Source organism: Oreochromis niloticus, linkage group LG6 (assembly GCF_001858045.2).
Source record: "Oreochromis niloticus isolate F11D_XX linkage group LG6, O_niloticus_UMD_NMBU, whole genome shotgun sequence".
In the NCBI taxonomy this organism is placed as follows: domain Eukaryota; kingdom Metazoa; phylum Chordata; class Actinopteri; order Cichliformes; family Cichlidae; genus Oreochromis; species Oreochromis niloticus.
Genome location: NC_031971.2, coordinates 37,321,383 through 37,349,006, shown reverse-complemented (window position 1 = coordinate 37,349,006; position 27,624 = coordinate 37,321,383). Strand labels below are relative to the sequence as shown.

General features: G+C 43.8%; 3 protein-coding genes across 12 annotated transcripts; 2 read left to right on the top strand and 1 right to left on the bottom strand.

Moving 5' to 3' along the window:
- Positions 1-422: 422 nt before the first annotated feature.
- On the bottom strand, positions 423-9,599 carry LOC102078622 (uncharacterized). Of its 5 annotated transcripts, none has more exons than XM_005470069.3 (8): positions 9,494-9,599; positions 8,885-9,164; positions 5,769-6,100; positions 5,165-5,229; positions 4,925-5,082; positions 4,324-4,833; positions 2,402-3,888; positions 423-1,940 (listed from the first exon to the last, which is right to left on the bottom strand). In XM_005470069.3, the coding sequence occupies exons 2-8, from the start codon at positions 9,123-9,125 to the stop codon at positions 1,290-1,292; spliced, it is 3,444 nt and encodes a 1,147-aa protein (XP_005470126.1). In that variant the 5' UTR covers positions 9,126-9,164; positions 9,494-9,599; the 3' UTR covers positions 423-1,289. The 5 variants fall into 5 exon arrangements, with proteins under 5 accessions (XP_005470126.1, XP_013128490.1, XP_005470127.1 ...); XM_013273036.3 differs by lacking the exon at positions 8,885-9,164 and adding an exon at positions 6,606-6,775 and having other exon boundaries at positions 9,494-9,581; XM_005470070.3 differs by lacking the exon at positions 9,494-9,599 and adding an exon at positions 6,606-6,775 and having other exon boundaries at positions 8,885-9,021.
- Positions 9,520-26,396, top strand: noctb (nocturnin b). 6 transcript variants are annotated; one of them, XM_019359564.2, is made up of 7 exons: positions 9,520-9,650; positions 10,795-10,963; positions 15,146-15,429; positions 23,124-23,269; positions 23,366-23,534; positions 23,821-24,152; positions 24,256-26,251. In XM_019359564.2, exons 4-7 carry the CDS (start codon positions 23,132-23,134, stop codon positions 24,763-24,765), a joined length of 1,149 nt encoding a protein of 382 aa, XP_019215109.1. In that variant the 5' UTR covers positions 9,520-9,650; positions 10,795-10,963; positions 15,146-15,429; positions 23,124-23,131; the 3' UTR covers positions 24,766-26,251. The 6 variants fall into 6 exon arrangements, with proteins under 6 accessions (XP_019215109.1, XP_005470129.1, XP_005470133.1 ...); XM_005470072.4 differs by having other exon boundaries at positions 10,795-10,972; XM_005470074.4 differs by lacking the exon at positions 9,520-9,650 and adding an exon at positions 9,679-9,792 and having other exon boundaries at positions 10,795-10,972; positions 24,256-26,396.
- Positions 11,018-13,837, top strand: ccdc175 (coiled-coil domain containing 175). The gene has a single exon (XM_005470071.4). It carries the CDS (start codon positions 11,493-11,495, stop codon positions 13,707-13,709), a length of 2,217 nt encoding a protein of 738 aa, XP_005470128.1. The 5' UTR covers positions 11,018-11,492; the 3' UTR covers positions 13,710-13,837.
- Positions 26,397-27,624: the final 1,228 nt, after the last annotated feature.

The following is a 27,624-nucleotide window of genomic DNA, read 5'->3' as shown; positions in this document are numbered from 1 at the left end:
TTAAGTTGCTGCAATTAAATTTTAGCAAAACACACTACCTTTTTCTTTTTTTTTTTAATTCAAGCCTCGTAGGTTGATAATTTTACTTCCCATGAATTTCCTAATACATTACCCAGTCAGCCCTATATGTTTTTCCCACATAGAGATCTGGTGTATTTTCAAAGTTTTCCTTTAGCTTCTTTGACCATTGTATTTCTGTAACTGTTAATGGATCAAACACAAAAATGAAAGACCCACAAACAAGCAGAAACTGAAGGTGGTAACAGAATCTTTAGCTTCCTCTTCCTCAAACATTGTCTCATTGTTCAAAAAGGTATGGACCTAACTGCATAAGAAACCCCAGTATGCAATACAGAGCTTGTTTGTTTACTATACATTTATACAACTTATGATGAAAGTAATGAACTGCGCAAACAGCAACATGTTATATATATATTTATTGAACAGTTAGGGCTACAACAGTTACTCAGCATTGATGTGAATATGCAAAGACTGAAGAACGCAGCAGTCTGAGGTGAAGTAAACATGGTACTAATGCTGAGCCCATAGCAGGCCTACAGTCAGTATGAGTATAGTGATATCTACTGTTAGGGTTAATGTGCTTTTAATCTACTGTGGGACAGTACTATATAAATGAGGTAAGGCACTGGATGCTACAAGCTAATTTATAGAAACTATAGAGTTTAAAGTAAATCAGTAGTAAAACAGTCCAAACATCTTTCATCTCCAGGTAAATAAAAATGAAAATCATCAAAAATCGCACTCTTTGGACTTCAGGTTTAAAAGTAGTTGAGAGAGTTCTGAATGAATGCGGGGGCCCTTCTAGATTTTTTTTGCGTGTTGTAGTAAAAGACCTTGCTGTAAAATATCATTGAGGATTAACTCGTGAGCTGACTGTGCTGAAATGCAGCGATTTCTTCGTAACAGGAAACAGGATGGGTCTTCTCAAACAGCTTTCGGTAAAAACGTGGTGGAAAAATTAAAGCATGTAAACCTGCTTCAGCAGAATCGCATAATATAATGATAAGGCTAAAAATGAGCCTAATGGGAGCCTCCTTAAATCTGCTGCATGCAGTGTTGTGTAAAGCTTTCAGTACAGGAAATGTACTGAGATGGATGTTTCAGCCTCGCAAACGACACACCTGAAAATAAAAACTTTCTAATGTGCACGCCATTGAGTGTGCAGCATCCACCCTGTTGATCATGTGTTTTTAAATGTTGTGCTAGGGCTTTGGTTTCCGTTTGCAAAGTTTGGAATGGCACAGCTGGGGATGTTAAACTTTGCACCTTTATGGGATCTTGTCGTGACTCCGAGCCGTCGTTTGCCCGCTCTCAGTAGTGAGCATGTGGTTGTGATGCAGAAACATGATTGCATCCAAACTTTCTGGAGGAATATTGGATCTCTTTCTGTACGTGGCTCCTCCTCCCTCCTCCACATAGCTCTGTGCGGCATTTCCCACCACTGCAGGGGCAGCCAGGTAGGCCCGTGCCACCGTGGCCAGCAGTGGGAACTGCACCGCCTTCGTCCTCCACCACTGCAGGGGCTCCACGCCCAACGAGGCCCCTTTGTCGGCTCTGAAGACGGACATCTCCATATCGATAGACTCCTCCACAGAGCTCTGTCTGGTACTGGGGGCGGAGCAGAACAGGTCTCCCAGCAGGAACTCCATCCCTGACAGCCCACCCTGAGAGCCCGGGTCTGCTGGCTCGCTGTCCTCCACGTCGCTCTCATCGTCTTCATCATCAAGCTCTTTGAAGTTGATGGGGCGGGACTCTTTGAGGCGTTTACTCCTCCGTAAGAAGTCACTCTCTGACTCTGGTGACCCAGGGGAGGGGCTTCTCTTCCCCTCGACGTGCTTCTTCCCTCGACTCCGCTTCTTGTCCTCCTTTACAATCCTCACGGCCTCGTTCTTCAGCCAATCAAAAGTGTCCGTCCGCTCCTAGAAAACACCAGAAACCATAAATCAAAAAACAATGTAAACAATGAATGTAAACCTCTCTATCGTATCAGAAACTTAATATCATAATGTTTTAACTGAAAATGTGTTATGTTCGAGATAAACCGTGACTCTATATAACCCCCCTGAAACGCTCAAGCTATCTAACTCCAAATCCAAAGAAATGAAAGACCTTTGTGTGGACAGATTTGTGTGCTTCCACTTTTTTCATTTTATGTTTAACTTTTTGGTAAATCCTGTTTATTAAAGTCCATTATTTAATAAATATAAAACATGTTACACATAAAAACAAATTGGAAGTTGGCGGTCGATACACTGCTATACAGCGTGCCTGCTAAATGTCTCATTAAATATCAAAATTAGCCATTCTTGATTTGATTTGTAGAGAGTGGTATAGCTGTTTTACGGCACTCTTTTCCCTGCGTGCCAGCTTTCCGACTCACCTTCTCCTCCATGAAGCCCAGTCCGTGGAACTGGGGGTCGAGGGAGCACGCCACGCTGAGGACTCTGTTCACAGCAGGGCTGTCATAACAGTGTGCCAGGCTCCGCCTCATCATCCTCTTTACCTCCTTCAAGGTGGACCACGAATCGCACGGCCGGGACACGAGGTGCCGTGAGAGCAAGCCGGTGAGGATGGGTTTGATGAGGGACAGTCGGGGGAACGCCTCCTTGGCGAGAGTCCGGCACGCCACGTCCAGAGGTTTAAGGACCGAGCAGAGCTCCTCCAGAACCTTCCATTCAGAGCGCAAAGACGTTACACCTGTAGAGGATGTGTTGGAGGTGGAGTTGGCGTGGTAGCTGCCACTTGAACTGGACTCTGAAGCACAATCTTCTTTGGACAAACCCTCGCCTTTCACTTCTTTAATTACACTACAAAAGAGGCTTTTGTGTCTAATGAGCATGCTCAGTAAAGGGTAAAGGTTATTCCAGGTTGGCTGGCTGTGTGCCCACGATGCAAGTCTGGCATGCTCCTGTTTTGTCAGACCTTTGAGGAGGTTCTGGGTATGAGGCTGGTATGAGCATTTATTCTGAGCAGCTGGTAAGAACAGGGTGGAGAGAAGACCCTGGAACTGGCTGAGAGTTTTGGAGATGACAGGGTGTGACATCACTTCCTCCACACAGTCTTGCACGGCTCTGAAAAAACAAGGAACAGACGGAAGTCCTTCACTACTGTGAGCGTGCTCTGGCTCCTCAGGCGACACAGAGTCTTCCCTCTCTAGGAACGTTGTTGAGTTCGGGTGGGAGGCACTTCCTGCAACCTCTTCCCCCTTCTTGCTCTTTACTGGCTGTGTCCTCATCTTGTTCCTTGTCTCACCTCCCAGCAACATCAAATTAGGCTGGGAGATTCCCCACTCGTGCGCCATCACCTTCGCCTGGGCCTCCACCGCTCGAACGGCGTGCTCCTCCCCCCCACTCTCTGTCAGCCGCTGGGTCGCCAAAGCAATGTTCTGAAAGCTAAAGCTACTGTCTATGTAGTGCGCCCAGAGCGTGAGGTACCTCTCAGTGTTTCCCTGCCAGTTGTGGAGCCAAACCTCTACGCTCAATGTCACAAAGTAAGGAACTTCCTTCTGACTGCTGGAAGCTCGCCCACGTCTCCTGTGCTCGAACTCAATGGGAGCAGTGTAGTCCATAACCTCCTCGCTCTCTCCGCTTTCAGTTTTCCTCCTGAGCAGCCGAGCCAGGCTCGCCTTGCCTCGGGCGTGGTGGTCCCTCAGGAGGCTCTCGAGCTGACAGGACAACGGCAGCTCCTTGTAGTTGGGCAGCAGTGTGAGAATCAGCTTTCTGAAGCCTTCGCCTTCCACGAGAGACAGCGGCTGGAGGTCCATGATGAGAAAGTTGGCGATAGCATCGGTTACTTGAGTGGACAGAACCAAGGGGAGAGTGCTGACGAGACTGCTGGTAAGTGTGAGTGGCTGAGAGCGTTGTTGACCTGTTTTTGTGAAAAAGAGCAGCTTTTAGTCAGGAAATTAAAACAGAATTAAATTCCTTTCTGTTCTATAACAAACAATAGTTAAGTAGCTGAAACTGTATATTTGATAAAAGCAGCAGTTTTCTAACTCAAAGATTTTGCACAATAACAAAATACGTTGAGGAAAATTGTCTTTTCTATGAATCCCACTGATTTAGGTGGGATCAAGTCAAAGTGTGGTCAAAATACAATCCCTACAAAATAGATAAGGACATGATTTAATACACCCATTCATCTTTCCAAGATGATCAATCCCCATAACTAAATGCTTTAATAACTTTAGGACGTTTATTAATGAAATTTCCCCCAGAGATTCTGCATCACTTACATCAGACTCTCTCTTTTAACCTAATAACTTCTGGCACTGTGCACTGCAAACAGGAAGTAGAGAGTTACCCAGTGTGAGACTCCGGTCCTTGTTACTGTCTCTCGGCTTGAAGTGGTGTTTGCTGGTCAGGTGGTTTTGGAGATCTGGCACTCCTCCCGCACAGCTCACGTGCTCCATGCACAGCTTGCACACAGCGGTGTTTCGATCCAGAGGCCGACCGGTGGGGTCCGGCTCGAGTCCAAAGAAGTACCACGGGCTGTTCTGGATGGTGTTGGGGTTGCTCAGCAGTTTCTCAGTTCCAGGCAGAAAATCGTACTTTTCTATCGGGTGAGGAGACGGGAAGGCGATGACAGAGGTGGAGACGAAGGAGGAACCAGTGATCATGCTGCCTGGGTCGTTGACGGCATCCGAGTTTGACATTGTCGTCACGTCGCTTATGACAGGCATGGGGCTCTGTGATTGGCTTTGATCTGACCAAAAGGAAGTGCTGCTTGGCTCCGGGAGGGTGACCAACTGAATGTCCTGCAGGAGGCGCAGAGCTGTCTCCTTGTCTCCAACTTCACATTTCACGTTGTCACCTGTACATCGCCGACAAAGACAAAGGTATCAGGCACCTTTACAGAGCCACCTTTCAGTCTCTACTGCATTAAAAACTGGGACAGAGCTCACCCATCCCCAGACCCAGAAGGGTGGCATAATCCTTGCCGATCCAGACCCGGAGCTCTGCTCCCTCTGAGATGGGCTGGGAAACCCTGTAGTAGATACGACGGTAAAACTGGAAAACGTCCAGGTTGTGCTCTTCCTCACTGCTGGTATATCTTACATACCTGAAACACACAACAAATGCGGGCAGTCTGCAACTACATCAGAAGATACAAATAAGCAAAAGGAACCATAAAAACTGCCCACCTCATCCAGTTAGATTTGTTTTCATCAGAAGCGTCCACGTAGATAAAAGCAGCATCGTCTCTGATCTAAGAAACACAAAAAACCCATCTTTGTGTTAACATATGGCCAATAAGAAACAACTCAAAGATTATGGAGCAGAAACAAAACTCATTTTTAAAGGACAAAAAAAGGATTCTTTACATGCAGCTTTTGTCACTGTTGTTGGGCTTCCTCCCATTCATTCTGCTAGAAGAACAACTTCTAGCAAAATAAAATTATATCTAGTTTCCTAGAGCACATTTGTAGAAGTAATTCTTTATTTAAAAACAACAAAATATTTGCTTTATTTAAAGAAAAATACTTTGCTTTCCCTCTCAGTTTTCCCTTCATCGCAACAGACTGATACAGTGTCCAATCACTGACGTCGCACCGATTCACTGATCATCTCCCATTCCACTTTCCGTTATGTAATTTACAGAAACCATCAGTGGTTAAGAGCTGAGGCTATGATAGAGTCTGTCCATACAGCCTCTTAAATCAACACGGCTTATAATTTATAACAAAAAGACTAAACATCCAAAAATTGTCTGCTGTATGAACAAAAGTAATTGTTTATTTTACTCACAGCCCAGGCGTATTTGAGGTTGGCCGGCATCTGTCCTTTGCACACTTCTCCTGCAAAGGGTCCAAACATGACACCCTGCTGAAGGTGGCACTTGGCGTACACCTTCATCTCTCCAATCTGCTCCTCGCCCAAAGACCCAGAAGCAGATAGTCCAGACCCGAGGTCCCCACACAGGCACAGGCAGGAAGGCAGGGACAGCGCTGCCCGGGAGGGGCCGCTGTGGAGCCACGGGTCTCCGGGCGGCAACACCGCATCTGGGACGTAGTTCTGGTTGGAAGCAGGCTGGAGAACGGGAACATCCTCAAAGAACTCTTCATTGTTGAGATCCAAACCTGGAAAAAGAATACAATAGAGAAATAATGAAATAACAGAGATATTACTGAAAATGCAGGGCAGGGATTCATCTTCACGGAGGATAGTTACACTTTCTTGTGTTGTTTTAAGCAACAGAATTCAGAAAGACAGGAAGCTGCTGTATTCAGATGAGGAGAATAATACATTACAATGCAGACAAACTAATGATTTTTCTATGCTTAATTTTCAAACTATGATGGTAAAATCGTGCACACCTGCATTACAAATGCAAAGGTTAGTGTCATAAAATAAATACCTAAAAAATACAGGCAGCCACCAGTGCTACCTCGCAGTCCTGTAGCAGATGCACATATGATATATTTATTATACAAATCTGAAAAGTATGTTAATGTATTGACAAACTTGCGTGTCCACACCATCCACCTGCCCGCCCGCCCAGCGGGTAACAGCAACACTCCCAGCCACCAGGAAGAAAACCACTCACCATTAAATCCGTGTGCAGTATGTGAAGTGAGATCTTACCAATAATTTTGCAGATCAGGTCTGGAAGAGCCTGATGGCTTTTGTTTAATCTTTCCCCCTCCATGTTAATCACTTTTCATTTTGTTCTCTTTATTTGGATTTGATGATCTTCAGTCAGACTGCATTAAGTGTTATTTGTCTTGTCTTTTCCCACCAGCCCATCCTGAAGCCTGCAGAGTGAAATAAGCCTGTAAAGGCACTAAAAAAAGAAATGCTGTCACTGGCGGCTCTTGTAGCATCAGGGTCGATCATAACAGAAGCTTTAAGTTTAACTTTAGAGGCGGTGTCTACTCAAACTATCATCACTGAAATAATGAATCCACTGCACCGCCGCTGCAAAGAGAGTGTGCTCACATGAACTTCTGACAGCAGTACCTACTTGTCAGGCCCTGCTGGGCTGTCTGAATCGCTCTGTGGTAATATCACGCTCTGCTGCTTACGGCTGCTGAGGAATGGGGTCAGGTGACTTAATAAAATAGTATTTGAGTGATTCCCCAAACCTCGGTGTATCTGTGCACGCTGTGAGCCCGGGGCCACGCGGATGGTGGACAGTGTGACTGCAGTGATTGATTCTGGCTCGCATGATTGATGTTCAGATGTGTAGGCCAACACTGAGCCCATATAATTAAGTCCTGCAGGGAGAGTCTAGCCATAACCTCTGAGCTGATTAACTCTGAGACGGGAGGCTCAGAGTTTCCAGTTGCACAACAGCTGATCGCAGTTCAATAGACTCTGTGCGTGCTCACCCTGAGTTATGAAAGAAAGCCATCATCAGTTGGTAAAGCAACGAGCAAATGAAGAACAGAGCCTCCATTGTAATCCGACAGAGTGAGGATTATGAACAGGACCAGGACAGTTATCTTCAAAAACATGAGGCGAAGAGACTCCTATTAGTCAGTGTTATCCAATAAGTCGTCTTTTACCTAGATCATTTTTTTTTTTAAAAATCGATAAAACTGACAGGGACAAAATACAGGTAAAGCTGAAGATAACATGTGGATCAAACCGATCTGACACAGTTTCGTCATGCACCTCCAAAGTACTCTGCAGCAGTCTTGAGCCAACAGTTTTTATATTGTGCTTCAAAGGAGGCAGACTGTATAGTGAGTTACACATTCGTCTATCAAGCCAGAGATCCCTGGTTTAAGCACAGGTGGAGACAAATCCCTTTGGGGTTGCATTTGGCATCAAAATCTGCAAACTCGAATACCCAGAGCTACATGCTGTGTCAGTAAGAGGGAAGCTGAGAGGAGCGTTTGGCCAAGAAGAAACAGGTCTGATGAAGTGATGAAACCAAATTCTAAAATTGTAGGATCAAATGTTTTCCCATATGTACAGAGTACAAGTGTATACGGGCATCTGTAAAACACAATAGAGGCTGCATTTCACCCAGTGATGTCAAAAGAGTACCATCGGATTTTGATCCATCATGCAATACCATCTAAAAAGCATCTGATTGTCATGCTGAAAAATAACGCTGCTGCCAATGATTCCCAAACAAAATGTCAATGCTGTAAAAGTATATCTGGATAGAAAAGAACACAGTGGAACACATAAGTCGTGGATTGGCCTCCCCAGAGCCTGAACCTTAACATTACTGAAACAGTGAGAGAGGTGTGTATTTTTATTATTAGTTTTTCTCATACGGGAGGTTTTTTTTGTTTTGTTTGTTTTTAGAGGGGGCGGCTTAACCCCTTTTAGAAAATTTGCTTGTGGGCAGTGGGAGTTAAACGGAATACAAACCCACTCTTTCTTGGCCTTTAAGCCAACAGTGGTTATGGATACAAGCGGTTTATACCATGGCATCAACTGCGCATGTGTGACTGGATAGCTATTCGTCATTTATTGCAGGACTTCCCGATGTAAAAAACACACCGCTGTGCATAGAGTATGGTACAGTTTATTCAGCGCGTACGGTATAAAAAAAAAAAAAGAAAAGAAAAAAAAGTATAACCTCATCCGGGTGATGATCGATCTGTTGTTTAGAAAAGCTACCAGAGTGAGTGTGCACAGGCGCAGTACTAAACACACCCGGTTTGCAAGTTAACTGTAAATAAGCTGCACAGTAAAGCAGCGTCGGGGTCAGGGACTATTTTCTGACACTGCACTAAAATGCAACTTTAGAACAACCACAGGTGAGCCCCCTGCAGCCATGTCTGATCGGTTTTACTGGGAACGAGGCATGCAGGTTTCAGACATATGAGAAAATAATTTAATGCATACTTTAAAATTCCACAACTTTTCAATGAAGACATTATTTTAGGTTTAAAAAAAATCACCTTGAGCGTCAAGTAAAGCTCCTGAGGTCGCGGAGGAAGTGGTCTCAAAGAAATCAGCACGATGTCGCCTTTTCAGGTGGCTTCTTAAATTAGTAGTGTTTCCACCTTTTGCCAGCACTATTTTTCGGCACAGACGACAAACGGCCTCACCGGAGTTCAAAGGTCGCCCCTTTTCATCCGCCTTTAAGCCAAAATAAAGCCACACGATGGACTTGCTTCTGGGTTTGCTGATAAGATCCATGTTTCTGTAGCTCTGCAGCCTGCAGCCCCGCTACCAGATCTGAGATGCATAGACAGGAAAACTGCACCACCTGCTTACATGCAACGCTTTTATACCGCACATATTCGGGTCAATGACGGCGAAAACATTCTTTCTAAAAGTAAAAGCAGCAGATGCAAATCAATATCTAAAAAGTGCCTGGCTGCAGGCTTGTGTAGGACACGTTTCTTTTTTCTTTTTTTTTAAATAAATCACTTCCCTTCAAAGATGTGAAAAAAATCTCACAGCTCTCAGTTTGGTTTTAAAATGAGTAACAGATCTAAGAGCGTCCACAGCTTTTGATTAAACACACACAGAACTGCAGCCAGTGGGACCGCGTGGCCTCCTACCTGCTCTATTTCTAGGCTTTTTACGTCTTTCTCTGTGGACTGACGACAGCACACTGCGACGGCCGAGTGTTGCCACATCTTGTTCTCAACACACCTGCAAAAAAACACCGACTGCCTATAAAGATAAACACAGTCTGATTCACAAACCTCGGAAAAGGTAAGGAGAAAAAACAGTTATCAAAGCCAGCGCAAAGGTAAAATTGTGTGTGTGTGTCTAAAGCGGTACCAAGAACCCAGGAGACCTGAAGACCAGTGCTGCAGATATGTGCTGTGCTCGACCTGACGCTGTCCTGCTACAGGTTTTTTTTGTTTTGTTTTGTTTTTTTACCTGATAATGCCATTGGATGCTACAAATGATCAAATAACTGACACAAATAAAAAAAATAGAACTATCCATGTAATTTTATTTCATGTATTATGTTAGTACTTGTTAGATTCTGGAGCTTCTGATAAAAGGTAAAAGTTTTATTTATAGTGCCACAACAACAACAGTTGCCTCAAGGCGCTTAATATTGTATGGTTAAGACCCTATAATAATACAGAGGAAACCCCAACAATCAGACGACCACCTATGAGCAAGCACTTTGGTGACAGTGGGAAGGAAAAACTTCCTTTTAACAGGAAGAAACCTCCAGCAGAACCAGGCTCAGGGAGGGGCGGCCATCTGGTTGGGGGTGAGGGGAGGGAGACAGGACAAAAAACATGCTTTGGAAGAGAGCCAGAGATCAATAATAACTCATAATTAAGTGCAGAGTGGTGAGAGTAAAAGATTTGAAGAAAAAAAAAAAAGGTTTGTGCAGAAGAGGAAAAGCCTGAAACATGCACGAAGTTTACGGAGAAAAAGTTTTTCGCAAGATATTTCCTCTCTGATGATGATGGTAGGAAGCACCATCACCTTGATTCAAAATCTGCTTTAAAGTGCTCAGCTAGGGTGAGATCTGGCGAAAGCTGTAGCATATGATTGACAGGTTGAAATAAAACTATTGTAGCTCGCCAATGCCTTTATTGAAGCCAGCTTTCTCCTGATTGGCTGATTTGAAAGCGGGTGTGTGGGGTTTCCTGACATGACCGTATTAGGAATATTGAGTGTCGTTGTCATCACACAGAGCTGGGATTAGAAAAAAAACACAGAAACTAAGCACTTTGAGAGGTTTGGAGCCTTGTGGATTACAAGGGTCACCTACACTTTTTTTAATATGAATACCCATCATGACAGATCTATTTATCATCCATCCACCAATTTTCTTCCTCTCTCGCTCTGTGTGTGTGTGTGTGTGTGTGTGTGTGTGTGTGTGTGTCAGGCCCCATTAGGCATTTAATATTACTCGGGTAAACTAAATGAGAGGCAGCAGAAACTCTACGTGAAACCGTAATATCTGGCAACCCCGGCAGCTGTGGCCGGCCTCCCTGCCTGCGCTGGATGTTAGCTGTGGTCCATCTGACTGAACCTAAACATCACCCCCAAAGCGGGTACGCCAGGTAAGCACCATACCCCACTGCTGACAGTTGTAGCGTTTAAATTTTGGGACCGGGGTCACACGGTATTTTTTCTATTCACGTTTCAAACACTGACTTCGCTAAACTTGCTTTGTTTTCCTGGGGTTATTCTCGGGCGGTTAGCACTTAGCTGACTTTTAGCTTCGAGCGTGCTGACGTCACCGAGTTGCCGTAGAGCTAGTAGCGATGGGGACGCCGTTGCCCTGGCGACAGCGCTCATAAGTCATCGGCGCTGGCTAGGTGCTGTATGAACTTTAACGCTGCAGAAACAGCTTCAGGTGAAGGTTTTAATTAATAAAATGAATCAAATAAATATCGTGGGTCAAATAGCTTAGGATTTTGAACTGACTCCACCAGCCAGTTTTTAAACGAGTAGCAGACAGTGGGGTAGCTGTTGCCCCGACGACAGCACGCACAAGTCATCCGTGCCAGCGAGCATCTGTTTGAAACGCTCCGTATACGGCTCGGAGTGCCGCTAACACGCTCCAGAACGTAGTCACATATGGCTTCCTCACTGGTGCCCGACTTCTCATCGGTTATGGTGGTTCTGGAGCGTTTAAAGGAGCTGGACGAATACCTGAAAGAGGAGGAGGTACCGTTTGCACCTGAGGCCAGCCTCCACCTCATGGAGATAACGGCTGCTGTCAGCGAGCTGGAGGCAGACAGGCGCGCTGCTCGTGAACACTTGGAAGTGGAAAGCATAGAAAACAGCAAACTGAGACACCAGATCAACAACATGCGTGAAGGAATGAGTAAGGAGATCATGGCTGATGTAGCAGCGGCGCGAGCATCGAATGTCGAGGAGATCCAGCAACTGTGCAAAGATCTCAGTGCAGTCTCTCAGCTCCAAGAAGAAGCTACGAAGATGCGGGAATCCCTTCTCAGCCAAAACAAGTCCCTGTACCTGGAGCAGGATCAGGCGAAGGCTAACCATGATAGTATCATGGCTACTCTGAATGATCTACTTGCCCTAAAGTACAGCTCACAGATGCAGCTGAACATGACATGGGAGAATATAGAGGAGCTGAAGTCCTGCATTGCCGGCGTCGAGCAGGACAGGTTAACCCTGGAGCAGAACATGAAGCTGGAGAGACAAGCCTCCTCCGTGAAAAGAAATGACCTCTTGGAAGAGGTGAGCCACGCTGAGAAGCAGACAGAGCAGCAAAACCGCCTGAACAGGAGTAGCAGAAGAGAACTGGATAGCATTACCAAGAAGAAAGACAAAGCCCAGGGACAGCTGGATGAGCTCATGGATGAGTTAGGTAAGGTCGAGAACAACATACACAGACTGAAGGTGTCACAGCACCATCATGAGGAGCAGCTGGAAGGGGAAGTCCAAAAGCAACGGGAGCTGAAGCAACAGAGGGATCTGCTGAAGGAGGAGCTGCATGAATTGGAGGAAGCCTTCAGCCTCACTGTGCAGAACTTGCAAGAGGAAATCGTCGCAATGGACAGTAAAATAAAGGAGGGCAGAGCATCAAAACAGCATTTAGAGGCAGCCCTGACTCAGGTCTGTGAGATTTTCAAGCATCGGCACACTAAAGAGAACTGGGTCAGGGCTGAGCATCAGCAGGTCTCCCAGCAGCTGGAGTGGTCCAGGCTGCAGCTGGAGGAGCGTATTGCCTCCATCATCAAGCATGGCAGGGAGATCAAAGAGATGGAGAAGCAGGTCAAAGAGCTCAAGGAAACTGATGTAATAAACGAGCGTCTCTTTGAGAGGAATCAGGAAGAGCTACGTGGCAACATGGATGCAGGAGAAAAGAATGTGGGCTGTCTTCAGGAGGAGAAAGAGCGACTCCTGCAGCTCCTGGAGAAGGCAAAGAGGAAACAGGAGGAACATATTGAGAAAATGACATCTGACATCAGTAGTACCCAGAAAAGATATGAGGAGCTGCTTCAAGAAAAAGCAGCGCTCCTGAAGCAGGAGCCCAAGACCACTGATGCCAGCCTCCTGATGAGGCATGTGACCCGATCCAAGGAGGAGTACGAAAGAATCGAGACCAGGCAGCACCAGGAGTTACAGCAGCTCACCACTGACGTCGACAAGGTTGCTCAGAGTGTTAAGGAGAAGCAGAGGGAGGTGGAGGAGAAGGAAAAGATTCTGAAGAAGGTGGAGGCCGAGTGGAGCGATGAGCAGAGCAGGCACCACAGGCTGGAAGTGCTTCTCAATGAGCTGAGGAAGAGGAGGAGTGAGCTGGAGCTTTCAATTCAGGCACTGAAGGAGAAAACCAGTGAACTCCTTCAGCCCAAAGAGGAAATGAAGGCTGAGCTAGAGGAGCTGCAAACATGCCACATCAACACGCTCCACAGACAGGCGTCTGAGCTGAGAGCTGTGGAGGTGAGCATCTACGACTGCGGCGCGAAACTGGAGCAAGTCACCATGGAGAACAGCCGGCTGCAGTTCCATATCAGTCGGATGACGGAGGACATTGAAACAGCCAAACAGGAGATGCACAAATACTGGCAGGAGGCTCAGGAGTTCAGCCAAGACGCAGAGGCATTATGGGAAAGCTTACAGCAAGCCTGGGCGGAGGATTTAATGTTAACCCAGGACCATGAGAGCAGTGAAGGCGTCCTGTTCATGTCGATTAGTTCCCTGCTGGACCATCTGAAGAATCGGAAACAGCAGTTAGGAAACATTAGCACGCTCCTTCACCAACAAATGCTCGACTTCAGCAAACGACTGGGAGACAAGACCACAGCGAAACTATGCAGCTGACTTTATCCACGATGACAAGTGGACTCACTTCAAGATGTCAGCCTGCTGTCTGTGCACAGGCAACGTTTGAGCCTGATATTAACCTGTAATGTGGAAAAAAAAAAAAAAAGTTTGCTGTGACATGAAAATAATTTGAAAGACTTTTTTGTTGTGGTTGGTTCACTTTGTTTCTTGACACAATTACCTGAAAAATGTTAGCAGAGGTGGTGCTCGGTCCAATTTAAAACTGAACTTATGGAGTCGATGAATTTTTGAAAGTATTTTTTGTTTGCGAGATGGGCATAATTGCACTTCTCATGCACATTCACAAATACAAATCAGACTGAAGCAGGAAGCACTGGGAGAAAATGTCCTGGTGTTTTTAAAGGAAGGTCTTAACTAGCTCATAATCTTTACGTGCAGTAGTTTCTCAATCTGGGTTTCCTTGTTTGACAAAAATGTAAAAAAAAAAATATTGTATTTGTGTGTACAGTGTTTTGGGATTGTTGTTTTTTTTGGGGGGGGGGGGTTGTTTGTTTGTTTTTGTTTTTTTATCGTCCATTTCCTAAACTGAAACAGAAATGTTTCACTTTAAACCCAATTAGCATAACTAGCAAATTCTGACTAGACCCTGCTTCTGGCTCTTAAACCCGTCTTTATATCGCCTCAATCTGGTATCCTAGATTACAGATGCCTTCACAGACGTATTTCCATTCATCCATTTTCTTCCACTTATCTGGGGCTGAGTCACAGGGGCAGCAGCCTAAGCAGAGATTTATTGATATTTATTCATTTATTTCTCATTCAGCATTTTTCATGCTATGTGCAGCTCACTCTGGATCCACATGTACTCCCCAAAACCTTGAAACAGAGTTCCCCTCTTAGGTTACACATCATCCCCATTTACACCGTGATGATTGAAGGTGCAAACTGACAGATTAACATCTGAGGATTCTAGTTTAAGCACAGGAGATCTGCACTTAAACTACATTAAGCTGTATTTAAAAAAAAAAAACTGCAACCAAATCAATTTTACACCTACCCAAGTACCAGTTTAAAACACAAACTGAGGTTTTTATTTAGGACTTTTTGTTTTTTTCTAACACACTTTTGGGGTTCATGTTTTTGGCAAATTGCACCAATTTCAGGTGCTCTTTGATGAAGAGAAACAAACACTGGTCAGATGTTTTGGGTTAACTTTCAAGGTTCTGATTGCCATGTTGGCTCGCTGGCTGCTCAGAAGAAACTATAAGAAATGAAAGTTCTCCATTTAACCTACATTTCAAATGTCAGGAGAATTTTATAGATGTCATTTTGAGGTGGAGGGGACAGTTATTGATTAGCCCTTAACATACTTGCATGAAGTAAATTCAAACTTGTGGATGCTTTCCTCACTCTGCTGACATGATTTTCTTTTTCTTTTAACATATACACACATCCACTTTTCTCCCTTTCAGGCCTCGCTGTGTGACATTTGGTGAGACTGGTTTCCTGTATGACTCCTACCAGCAGATGGCAGAATAGATCTGGCTTTTCCTCAGCGTGACCTTTCCCTGCAGTTACAGGGTCAAACGCACACCCACTCGTACTTCCTCTCAACAAAAACAGGCACACACATGCATCCAGAGGCACGTACTCAAAGGGCTAAATACTGGTTTACTAAGACAGAACGAAAAACAAGGCTGCAGCTGCCAAAAAGTTGGTTTTAAGAGGAAGCCGTCATTTTATTCCAGTAAAGAAGGTAAGTCTCTAAAAAGCCCAGAAGTAAACTGTACTTTGACCTGAGGTATTTGTAGCTTTATGCTTTGGCTGGACCTTAGTTTATATTTAGACAGTTTTTTTTCATGTTTTTATTATCTTTGGAGTTCTTTGTCTCTAAGTATATCTGCTTATCTCGTGTTCAGGATTCTGTGTGTGGTGTATCTGATGCCAGAATACAAACTGTTCTTTTCTGAGATATTGCTTCACAAACGGTTCATTTCATCACTACCTCACACTGTTGTCGAAAGTAAATCCTTTTTTAACGGTTGGCTTCAGCTGAAGGACACACGGCTCAGATCTAATGTTATCAGTTATAACAAGATGTACAAAGACACAAATGCTGATGTTCTCATCTTACATTTAAGATATTTTATCTTTACTAAGGCAGGGGTGCTGAATTCAGTTTCACTAAAGGCCGTGTTTGTTAACATGTTTAAATGCATGTTATACCTTTCTCAATGTAATTTGGTCACATTAAACTTCGTTTAACCAAAAGGTTTAAGAAAAGAAAACCAGGGTAACTGACAGGGAGCTTACAACAGCTCATAAGATGATCCTGAATTTGACAGACACTCATAGTTTTGCATCCTGATGTAAGAGCAAAGTTATAAATCTCTGGTTTTGTTCTTACCCAGCCTCTTTCATAGGCCAGAACATGCCAGCTCACTAGTTTCATAGAAAGGAAAACAGAGCAAGCTAATAAGAGATCTCTAGTCACGTAGTTTCCCCGTAACTCACAGCCGAGCCTTCTGCCAAAAAAAGCGCTGCAACTCTGAGAATAGAGTCTAGGAAACGCTGTGCTGCAGCTGAAGGTCTCACCTCAATTCAACAAATGTCCAAAGTCTCAATTTCCTGCCTGAACATCTAAATGTTGACACAAGTGGCCCAAATGTAAACAAAAAATGTTTCTGGGTTGTGGCCACACATCTCACTAAAGGCCCTCATGCCACCTCCATGCAGTCTGTTTGTGACAGTTTGACCATAAACATGCACATGAGCACCGTCTTCTCATCCCTCTGCTGCTAAGCTATTGTCCAACTCTCTCTCTCTGTGTTACTGCCCGTCTCTTGGCATCTCTTCTGCTGGGAGACTCAGCAAACCTGGTTGTGATGGCATGTGTGGATGTGCCATACCAGGGGAGCTGCAACCCATTCAGATTATCTGTGTAACCTGAATGGATCGGAGTATCGTTTCATGCTATCAGGACCTGAAGAAGACAGAGCTGAGGAGAGAGAGAATAATGGATTCATAATAGCTCGTGTTCCCTAACCCTGAAAGTATCCTTGAAGTTTAATTGACTTTGTGTTGATTTTTTTGGGAGCACTATAGTTTTCTAGATAATGTAATTTAAAAATGGCCCCTCGTGAAATGATACCTGAAAAATGTATAAAAATACCCATGGGATGAGAGAAAGTTTAAAGCGTAGTGGAGAGTGGCTTAGCATAACACAGAGAGTTAAAAAGAGAGAACAGACGTTTCTCAGCTGGATAGACGTTAAAGCCTGCAGCAAACTATCAAACTGAAACGCTGAGCAGCTGATCTGCATACAGAATGCTTTCGTTTTAGCTTCTTTTTAAGAAGCTCTTGCCGTGTAAGACATACTGCTGGTGGGTGCAGGTGGCTAAAAACATTCTTCTCGTTATATTTAGCTGACCGTGCATGTGGTTTTGATGAAGCACTTTTCTGTGATTTTAAGGTAAAAATAATGGGAAAGAACTATTTATTAGTGAGGGACTGTCAGACACGTCCTTCAGTGGAATCCCCATCACTGGCCCAGACAGATCTAACATGTTTTTATTGGCCCTGGACCGTCAGACTCTCTGTTATGTTGAACCTTTTAAATGTTTCCTAATTTAACTCACAAGCAGCAGTGGCGCTTTCACATCACAAGATCACACACGTAGTTAAAGCTGTTTCAGCTGCTCTAAAAGGCACAAACTCATAAAATCCCACTCACAGAAATCTGACAAGGCAGCTGCCCTCAATATGGAAATGCCAGTACGCCACCAGAGGATCCAGTGACAACTCTCTGGCCCCTCCCTCCTGCCAACGCTCGTGCACTTAGTCACAGTTACACAGATTTACTACAGGTCGTCTACAGGATGTGAGTCATCCTGACCACACAGTGGCGTGCATGTGAATGCTCAGTCATCTTGATGTTCGTGATTCTGCTACCGTTAAAAATGACTTCCTCTTTGTTAAAATCAGCTGTGATAAGCCTATGGTATGAGTTGTGCATGGTCAGCGTGCAGGTATGAGTCATTCCTCTAAAAGTAGATGTTTGTTTTGTTGTTGTTGTTGTTGATAAACTATGGTAAATGTGGTTTTGTGGGCTCACAGAACATCTGATGTGGTGTAGACAGCAACCACCTCGGGGAAATATTTCTACTAGAAAAGAAAACTGATGATTTTTATGTGCACCGAACTCCTGCTTCTTTAAACAGCTGCTCTGTAACAATGCAGCAGCCACACAGTAGCAAAGATTCAACAGCGAAGTAACAGAGTGAATAAAATGTAGTTTGGAAAAATAACAAACAATAAATCGATAATAAGATCAATAAAAGATCCCTACATCCTGTGTTTACAATTTGCAAAGTACAGACTTTAGGTAAAGATAAGAAGTGGACCAAACCACTGTGAGGTAGATGAGGGGGAGTCCATCTCTTAAAATTGAATGAATTGCTTTCCATCTGTTATTTAAACTGAAAGCTTTCTCTGTAGGTAATGTTATTTAATATTATATCATTAAATACTTACAGTGGTGCAAAAAGGTGAACCAGAACTCCTTAATCCCCCTCCCCCCCTTTTCATTGATGTGCCATTGTCAACCCCAGCCCTCCCCTTCTACCCCACCCCTGATCACTTGTTACCTTGCAAGGAGTGTCAGAAATATGTGGAGTAGCCGGTAATGTTGGCGACGCCCATTCATGTTTCTGCTTCTTTTGCTCGTCCAGTTGATCGCGTCGTACTTAAGTGAAAATGAAGGTTTAAAAGATTTAAAACCGTCCGCTGCAGCTGCTCTTTGTGCGTCTCCTGATAGGTCCTGTGTATTTCTCTTTTCCTTTATAAACATATTAACAGTCCCAAGCCTGCAGTGTCGGAGCAAGTCTGCCTATGATGTCCTTTCTTCACTTTCTATGATCACCATTCGCCCCAACAGAATAGTTTTAAACAGATATTAGTCTTCTTGTTGCACTCGTCCTTTAAGGTGACCCAAGTATAAGATCAGACGTGATCGTAGATATGAGAAATGAATACTGTCCCAGGAGAGTTTTATTTTTCCATGTCCAAAAGGTATTTGAGTATTTGACTGTTTTTGATTTCGAACATGTAAAAATAAATAAAATAGAATACATGGAAAACAGAAAAACAAAGTAAAAAATAAATTGCGTTTCCACAAACATCTCTAGATTCCACACGCTTTACATGCTCGAAAAGAAGTAGGATGAAGTAATAATTTACAAATCAGAGTTCGATATATAATGAGACAGTATATATGTGTACTATGTACTCCACACACATAAAACACTATAAACTTCACAAACAGAACGACTAAATTTTTAGGTTACTATCCCTGCAAATCCCCGTCCTTTATATTATGTTTGATTTTAAACTGAGTTATGTTTGGACATGTGTCAATTCCACTCAATTTTACACCACATGTGGATATAGAAACCTCGGCTGGTTATCTGAAACCGTCCATCTTTAGACATGTCCAAGTTCTACAAGATTCAAACTTTTTTTTAAATTTTTGATTATTTAAAGAGAAAAAAGTGTGTTCATGTGCGCTGAGTATGATTTGGTTCCATGTGTTTACACAGTCATTTTCCAGCACCACTGTTTATCTGTTTTCCTTTAATTTGAGGTGTTTCAAAATACTAGATCTGCTTCTTCCAGCTAAATTCCCGTCATTCTAATGATTCTGTCGGATTTGTTTTTCCACTTTTCACCTAATTGGCTTTAGATGTTGATATAATCTTAATGCTTTTGCACAGAAATATAAAATATACACCTGCTGTTCTGCATTATAGTTATTACCATCATCTGCCTGCAGACTGGTCATTTTATTAGTTGCAGCTGTCTGATGCTGTCCGGTGCAGATGCACTGCCATAGGTGCAGCTTTTGTGTCTATGCATTTGGCAGGTTGGAAAAATACAGGCTGCCACATGAAAAGTAACTGTGACATAACATTTGTTATGTAACAGTGTTACTAGAGACATTATATAAAGAGAAAACATATGAAACCAGATTTATGTAGCGATAAAAGTTCAGCAGATGCAGGTGAACAGCAGCAAAAATAGATCTACTTTGACTATTGAATATCTAGATGAATGCACATGATACCGCATGATCACGCATTTCTTTATGAAGTGATACTGTGTAATAAATATCACTTGATAAATAATCGTCTGCATCTCATAAATTGAATGAACTATGTATGTCCAAGTGTGCGTAAAGTAATGCAAATCAGTGCAACATCTGTGCTATTTTTGCAAAGTTGATCAAAAAGATGATTATCAGCGTGGAAAAGTACAGCCTGCTACATGAAAAATAACTATGACATAACAGTTGTTTATTTGTAGTGTTACGAGAGACATTATATAAAGAATCGATCTGGCGCTTGGTGAATCAGTCAATCGAAATCTCTGATAAATACCTGAAACACCATGACGGCGGGTGTGTCGCCCTGCACTTACACATCCCAACAACGATCCGTCGTGGTCAGGTGTCTTTCATGTAGAATTGAATAGAATGTCTTTATTGTTACTGTAACATCAAAATACAATACAATACAATTTTATTTATATAGCACATTTAAAAACCACAGGTATGCCAAAGTGCTTCACAGAATGAGTTAAAATAAGTGAACTCTCAACAGTGCAAAGATCACTTAACAGTCACTCCAGATTACTCCATTCTGTCATATTTCACAGAGCACATTCAAATGGACATTGCAGCATTTAGTCCTTGTACAATAACCGCTCACACCGGTGGTGTACAACCTTTTTTACTCCTGATGCATTAAAGCAGCGGTCCTTAAACTCTTATTTAACCTGTTTATAACCAGCAGACTCGATGGAATTAATCATGAGGCCGCGCTGAGGCCGTCATGCAGAACTAATTATTCATTAGATGCACAAATTATTGAATGCATACAGCATGGTCATCCATTTCTATTTAATGTTTGTGGGGTTTTTTATTGGGTATTTTATACTTTTATTTCCTGCTTCTGCAGGAGGGCTGTTCTGGCCTCAGAATAGCATCCATCAGAGTATGAATGCATGTGAATGTTAGACAGAAAGCACTTAGAAATAGCATAGAAAAAAGGGGCTTGTGTGAATGGGTGTGAATGAGGCAAGTTGTGTAAAGCGGTCCATTTATAAGAACCAGTTCATTTACCAGATAACCCCATGAATGTTATCTAGTGTAAGATCTCTCCTGGAAATGCTTCAGCAGCCTGTTATTGTTTGTGTCAAAAAAGTTGATTGACAGGTTGGAAAACTACAGCATGTGTGGAAAAAAACTGTCATAGCACTGGTGAATGGTTAATTACAGTCGTGTATGCGTGTGTGCTGCTGTTACAACAGCCAAAATGAGGAAGTTGTTACCACACGTTCACACGCTGTGCTCTCACAGAGTGATTAGAACCTATTAACACGGTGTACTCGGGTGATAGGTGTTATGGTGTATCAGTGAGGATGAGTGCGGGTTATCGTGTTTTTGTGCGCTTCTATATTTAGTCGAGGGCCAAGTCGCTAAAGTAAATCTGTCAGTCATATCAGCCACTCAACAGGTTTGCCCCCCTCCCTCTCTCTCCCTCTCTCTCTCACTCTCTCTCTTTGACTTTGTTGCTCTCTCTCTCCTCTCTCTGTCTCTGTCTCTCTCTCTCTGTCTGGCACATGACCTCTAATGCTCCATATGGCCCGCTGACGTCTGCGCTTCCTAATTCCTCTTCCTCTGTCTCTCTGAGGCTTTATATGCAGCAGTGACAAGTCATAGTTATTTCCACACACAGACCGCACATCTGTCACTGTCTCCTGACACACTGCAGAGGTTTGAGCGGACAGGCAGCACATCTGTTAGGTAGCATTAAAAAGAGCCATTAAGGACATTTAACTGAGGAGTACCGTGGACATTGCAGAGGAGCATAATGGAGACTCTGGGTAAGAAGAAGCTTTTTCTTTTGGGTGTTTTGGTCGTCAGTATCTCTTATTTTAGTTTCGCAAAGTCTTATTAGAGAAGATGGAGTTTTGGGGCATGTGGTTTTTTTGCTACATACAAAAAAAATGTTTAATTTAGTCAGCCTTAAAATTAATTTGTTTGTTTTAAGCATATTTGATAAATTTCTGTTCAGTAAGTAAATGCAGAGTCTTTGCTTTATTTTTCTATGTGAAAAGTTACGTGGTCAGCACTCAAGAAAGACACTGGCCTGGCTGTGTGACTGAATTAAAGCATTATTGTTACATATTAATAATTAATACATTTGACAGAATGAAGATGCTTGTTTAAACGTGCTGCTGTTCTCCGTCTGTTTCACACAAGACTGCACGGATCCTAAACATCCAGCGGTCAAGCCGTATCTAACACCTCCTTTTATAGTCACGTAGTTCTGGTCTCGGAGAGCTGAGAGGAAAAGTTGGATGTCAGAATTTTTGTGTCGGAGCAGAGGTCAATCTGATCTCTGTGCAGCACATTTTTTGTCCAATTTAAGGAGCTCGGAGTGCGCGTTACAGAGAAGAGCGCATTGCTGTTAATTCTCCTTGGAATGCTGAAGCAGAACAGCTTTTTTTGCTTTGGTCTTGCTGAAAGTCAAAACATCTGGAGATGCAAAATTATTGCTTTTTGTGTTTAGTTTGCACCTCTTTCAGTGTCTCTTGGTACAACATTAGACCAATCTGAGCCACTTTGGTTTCTGAGGTTGTTGTGGATAGATGCTGTTATACACTCGTGGAGCAGGCGGTGTGGCACACTGCTTTTTATCAGCAGGGTGTGGCTTCTGCTGCCTGTAATTCATAACTAAAACTTGTTTTCTGTGTTTAACAGTTTTTGGGTGAAGCTTTTATCACTTTTATAAAATTTTTGTCAATTTGGATATCTTCACTTCAGCTTCTTTGCTCTCTGTGTCACCGGTGAAACCCACACAGCTCCTCTGAGAATCTGTCCCCAGCTCCACGTTTGTTTTCTTAGGTTTTCTGTGTGTGAAACACTGAGTGACTACATTGACTGCTTGTTTTGCTCAAGCATACAAACGTGCTAACAAAGTGCAAAGCCTTCTTTGGAAAGGGGTCTTTTACTTTGAGTTTGTTAGCTGACTGTTTAATCCAGCTCAGTCTCTGACAGTCCCTGGGAAGCGCACGTGTTATTTTTAGGTTTAATGAGTTTGGTCACGTGTAAGCCGACAGATGCTGCTGAAGCAGAACAAAAGGCTGAGCTGCAGCTGTCACTTTGGGGGTTTGTTTCATTTGGGCAGCTCCAGCTGTGACGGTTTGGTCCTTACACGACAACCTGAGCTGAAGCTCAACAAACGCTGGGAAAGAACTTCTAACCGCAGATCATTCTTTCCATAAAGTACAGATGTGTGTTACCTTCAGTTTATACGTCAAGTTAGAAAGGTGGATGTTTCTCCATCCTATCACATGCTTCACTGTCGCTCTGATTTTCCTCCTCACCAGTATATCCGATGGGTGGAGGGGCCACGAAGCTGTACAACGCTCTGACTCAGCCCCTCAGCAGCACCACCTCTCTTCTCCCCTTCCCTTCTTCACATCTGAACCCCCAACTACCTGCATTCACAAAGCTGGATCCAGATTTCTGCCCGGTAGGTTTTCTTCTTTTCCTTTTGTCTTCAGACTTTTTATTTTGAATGTTTTCATCTAAATATTAAGTGTCGTCTCTCCTTCTTTCGATGGAGCAGGAGGGGTCCTCTCCATGTCCCCCTGATCCAGAGGAGCTGCTTCGTCAGTGCGAGGAGGCCCTCAGGGACCGACCACCTCGCTTCGACAGGAAATTCGTTCACCTCGGTGATGGAGACGGCGCCCCCAGCAGTGTCATCAGGGTGATGCAATGGAACATCCTGGCTCAAGGTAGAGTGCACTTACTAAGATGGACTGTAGTTTAGGATCCGTCTGCTGACATATTTAGTTAAATAAAGTCCAGAAAGCGAGGATCATATAGATGTTTTTAGTGTGATTTCTGGACCTTTTTAAATTCTTGTAATTTGGGGTGTCGGGTCTCTCCATCACCCAGGGACCCTTCTGAGAAATTTAATATTCACACTTTCTGAGTCTGAGCTGTTTTGGTGGAACACAAAACACATAGTGGATAATGTTGTTACTGAAGTCTGGTCTCCCGCTTCCTTCTGTCCTGCAGCTCTGGGCGAAGGACTCGACAATTTTGTCATGTGTCCTTTGGAGGCCCTCAGCTGGTCCCGCAGGAAGTACCTCATCGTGGAGGAAGTCCTCACCTACCGGCCCCACATCGTGTGCATGCAGGAAGTCGACCACTACTACGACACCTTGCAGCCGGTGCTGGCAGGTTTGGGTTACAGCAGCCACTTCTGCCCCAAACCGTGGTCTCCGTGCCTGGGCGTTGAGGGCAACAACGGCCCTGACGGCTGTGCGCTGTTCTACGACGAGTCGCGATTCGAGCTCCTCGACAGCGTCAACATACGACTCTCTGCCATGAGGATTCCAACCAATCAGGTGGGGAAAAAATAATTTTTCTCAGGTGTACCATTTCTGGAGCTTTAGCCTTTCTGGGAAAAATAAAACTACAACACTCTAACTCGCTGCTCTCTGATCGCAGGTTGCCATAGTGACCACACTGCGCTGTCGGATCACGGGTAAATGCGTGTGCGTGGCCGTGACACATCTGAAGGCTCGTTCTGGCTGGGAGTGGCTCCGCAGCACTCAGGGGTCAGACCTCCTTTGGCATCTCCAGAATGTGGTCCAGAAGCAGCCCGGCGACCCTGCCGCCGACATACCTCTGCTCATATGCGGGGATTTCAACGCAGTCCCAAATGAGGAGGTGTATCGGCGCTTCGCCACATCGTCTTTCGGCTTGGACTCGGCCTACAAGAAACTCAGCCGGGACGGTTTGACGGAGCCGGAGTACACAACGTGGAAGATTCGGCCCACGGGGGAGTGCTGCAGTACTCTGGACTACATCTGGTACACCAAGGACACGCTGAGAGTGGACGCCGTCTTGGACATGCCCACCGAGGAGGAGATCGGGCCAAACAGGCTTCCGTCCTTTAGTTATCCATCCGACCACCTCTCTCTGGTTTGTGACTTCAGCTTTAAGGAGGAGGAGTGAGAAGGAAACAACAAACCGGCACGCCGGAAGTGATGATGCTGTGGAGTCGAGGTTGGCTCTTCCTCCTCGCTTTATCGTGAGCAGACCAGGAGGTCACATGTGAGTGATAAAGACAGTGTGCCAAAACATGGCCAAGACTTTAATGAGACACTGACTGTGTACCTCTGCAGCACGGGATAGTCCAGCTGCAGGTGTGCTTTACCTGTCGTCAGACTGCACACACGTACTTTAAGAACTCTGAATGTTGTGCTTCATGCTGCTGATGCACTACAGGACAGACGTGGTCGGAGTATCACACACATATGAGGTGGAATCAGGAGGTTTCTCACCTCTTAACATCCTGCAGGCCACTCCGATTTTCAGAAAACCGTGTTTCCAACTCTGGATCTTTCACCAATGACCTGATGGATGTTAAGAGATTAAAATGAGTGAATTTTTCTATTTGTATTAAAAAATAAATAAAAATGGGCACAACACAGTCTGGAAATGCATCGGATATCATCTGCTGTCTTCGTTTCTGGCGACAACACATATCTGTGCCAAGACTTTATGTTCCTGCACCTTTTTCTTTTTCTTTTTTAAATTTTGATGAATGCAGATAAATGAAAAACTAATAAAGATACATGGTTGTTTGGCAGAAGTTGATAGTTTTGTGATTTGATATTGGTTCCTTCTTAAGCTCTCCACACCACAGACAGTAGAAAAGATGGGCGCAGCCACTGTGATGTCACACACTGACCCAGGAGGCGAGCGTCTTTGCAGTCACCGTCTTGGCGTTTGGCTGTACAGGCTCCGTATAGCCCTCCATTCTCACTCACAAAATAGACTTCATGCTTTGTTCAGTATTAGTACGTGGCCATTCTGCACTATTGTGTGGTCTGTGATCTTTAGTCATAGTCACCTTCGTATCTGATGTAGATAAGAACCTTTAGGAATCACTGGAAACTGTGTGCCAGTTTTGGTTACACAACTCATGATCACATAAGATGAACTGAAACTAGTAGCTTGTCAGCTGAGGGTGTGTTTTTAAAAAAAAAACAATCATCTGATTTCACAGAGCTTTAGTTCCCACAGCTGTTCGCCGATAACGATCGAGCGGACATACGTTGTGCGTCCAGAGAGGCGCACTGTGAGCATTGGTGAACATTGTAAGTTTTGTATGAAAAACTTACTATTCAGCCATTCATTTTAAAATTTACCACAACTTTCCATGTCCATTACTTTAAAAGCATTTTGAAAACCGATGATTCTTTTTGATCCACCCTCTAACTTTAGAGCCAGAGGCGTCGCCCCCTTTTGACGATATGAAAGAAAACACTTTCCATCTTTTAGATCATCAACAGGGGCTTTAACATTCGGAAGTGAAGTCCATCTTTTCTGTTGTCTGTGGTCCACAGAAACCGTCTACCTCCACATTACCACATTGTTCTCGAGTGTGATTGGTCAATAGTGGCACTTTATTCTACAGGTGGATTACAAACAGAAACCAGGCCTCTCGTCCCCTCCCTGCAAACATCTTTTTATAGACGTTACAGACTAAATAATAATAAGCTGCTCACACCCCCTCTCATGCCTTTATTGATCTGCTTTGCCTGCAGTGATGAGTCAGCTGTAGTTTGCAGAGATAAAAATTTGGCATGTTAGGAATGCTTTTGTCTGTATTTTTGTCTTCCGGTACCTCCCGTGCAGACTTGGCAGGTAACACCAAATAACTGAACATCTGATGTACTCATTTGTAAAATAAATAGAAATGGAGCCCTTTCTTCACATTAAGGCCAAATTCCTACTGACCCCACCTCTGTGATGATTGCAACTATGTGAGAAAGTTGTTTTTTCTTATAATAAACTCAAACTAGATGTGCTTTCAGTTGTTTACTTGTGATATGACAATTAAAGAGTTGATTCCAAAAATAAAAGGCCTGTTTCCTCTTCTTATCCAGGTGTACGAGTGTTTTCTTTTTCCCGTGTTCAGGTTTTGAGATAATTTTGAGATTTCTGCTTCACCTAAAAAACAATGGCGCTGAATGGAATCCGGATTTGTCAAAGCCAAGACGTTGTGCACAACTGAATTTCACCCAGATTCTTGACTTTATCTGCTTTGACGATAAAGTTCAGTAAACTCAAACTGAATGCAGAAAGGCTGCCCTGTGTGTGCTTCTCATGAGTAAATATTATCACTGTATAAAGTAACTGCTGTATTCATGACATGACCGTTTGTCCAGTTTTATCCAAACACCTGGAGTAATGTTTGGGGAAAAATGTTTGATAATGTACAAAAAGCTCAAGATTATAGTCTAAAACTGCTTTTTTACAGGTGGCTCAGATTCTCTGAATTTGAGAAATTTCTTTAACTCTTCAAACCCTTTTTCACTTTCATGTGTGAAATAATATTAGGAGACTCACACGACCCTTTTCATATCGGATGGTAAAACATAACTTCTGCTTCTTAGCTCGGGATATTAAAAATGTAGTTTCTTGCTCAACTTTAACATCTACCTGCACCACAGCTCAGCAGAAACCAACAGTCGCCTCAAGCCTCTTTATTTTGTAAGGTATACAGAAACTCCAACAATCAGATGACCCTCTATGACCAAGCACTTTACGAAAGTGGGAAGGAAAAACTCCCTTTTACTAGGAACCGGTCTGCCACGACCAGTTAAGGGGGAGGGGAAGGGGAGGGACCAAGACACGCTGTGGAAGACAGCCAGAGATTAATAATAACTAATGATGTACTCAGTCCATCATGCGAAGCCCCTAAAACCCTAGACCTATCACAGCGCAACCAGGGAGCATTCAGAGTCACCTGATCCATCCCTAATTAAACTTTGACAATGAGGAAAGTTAAGTGTTGCTGTCTCC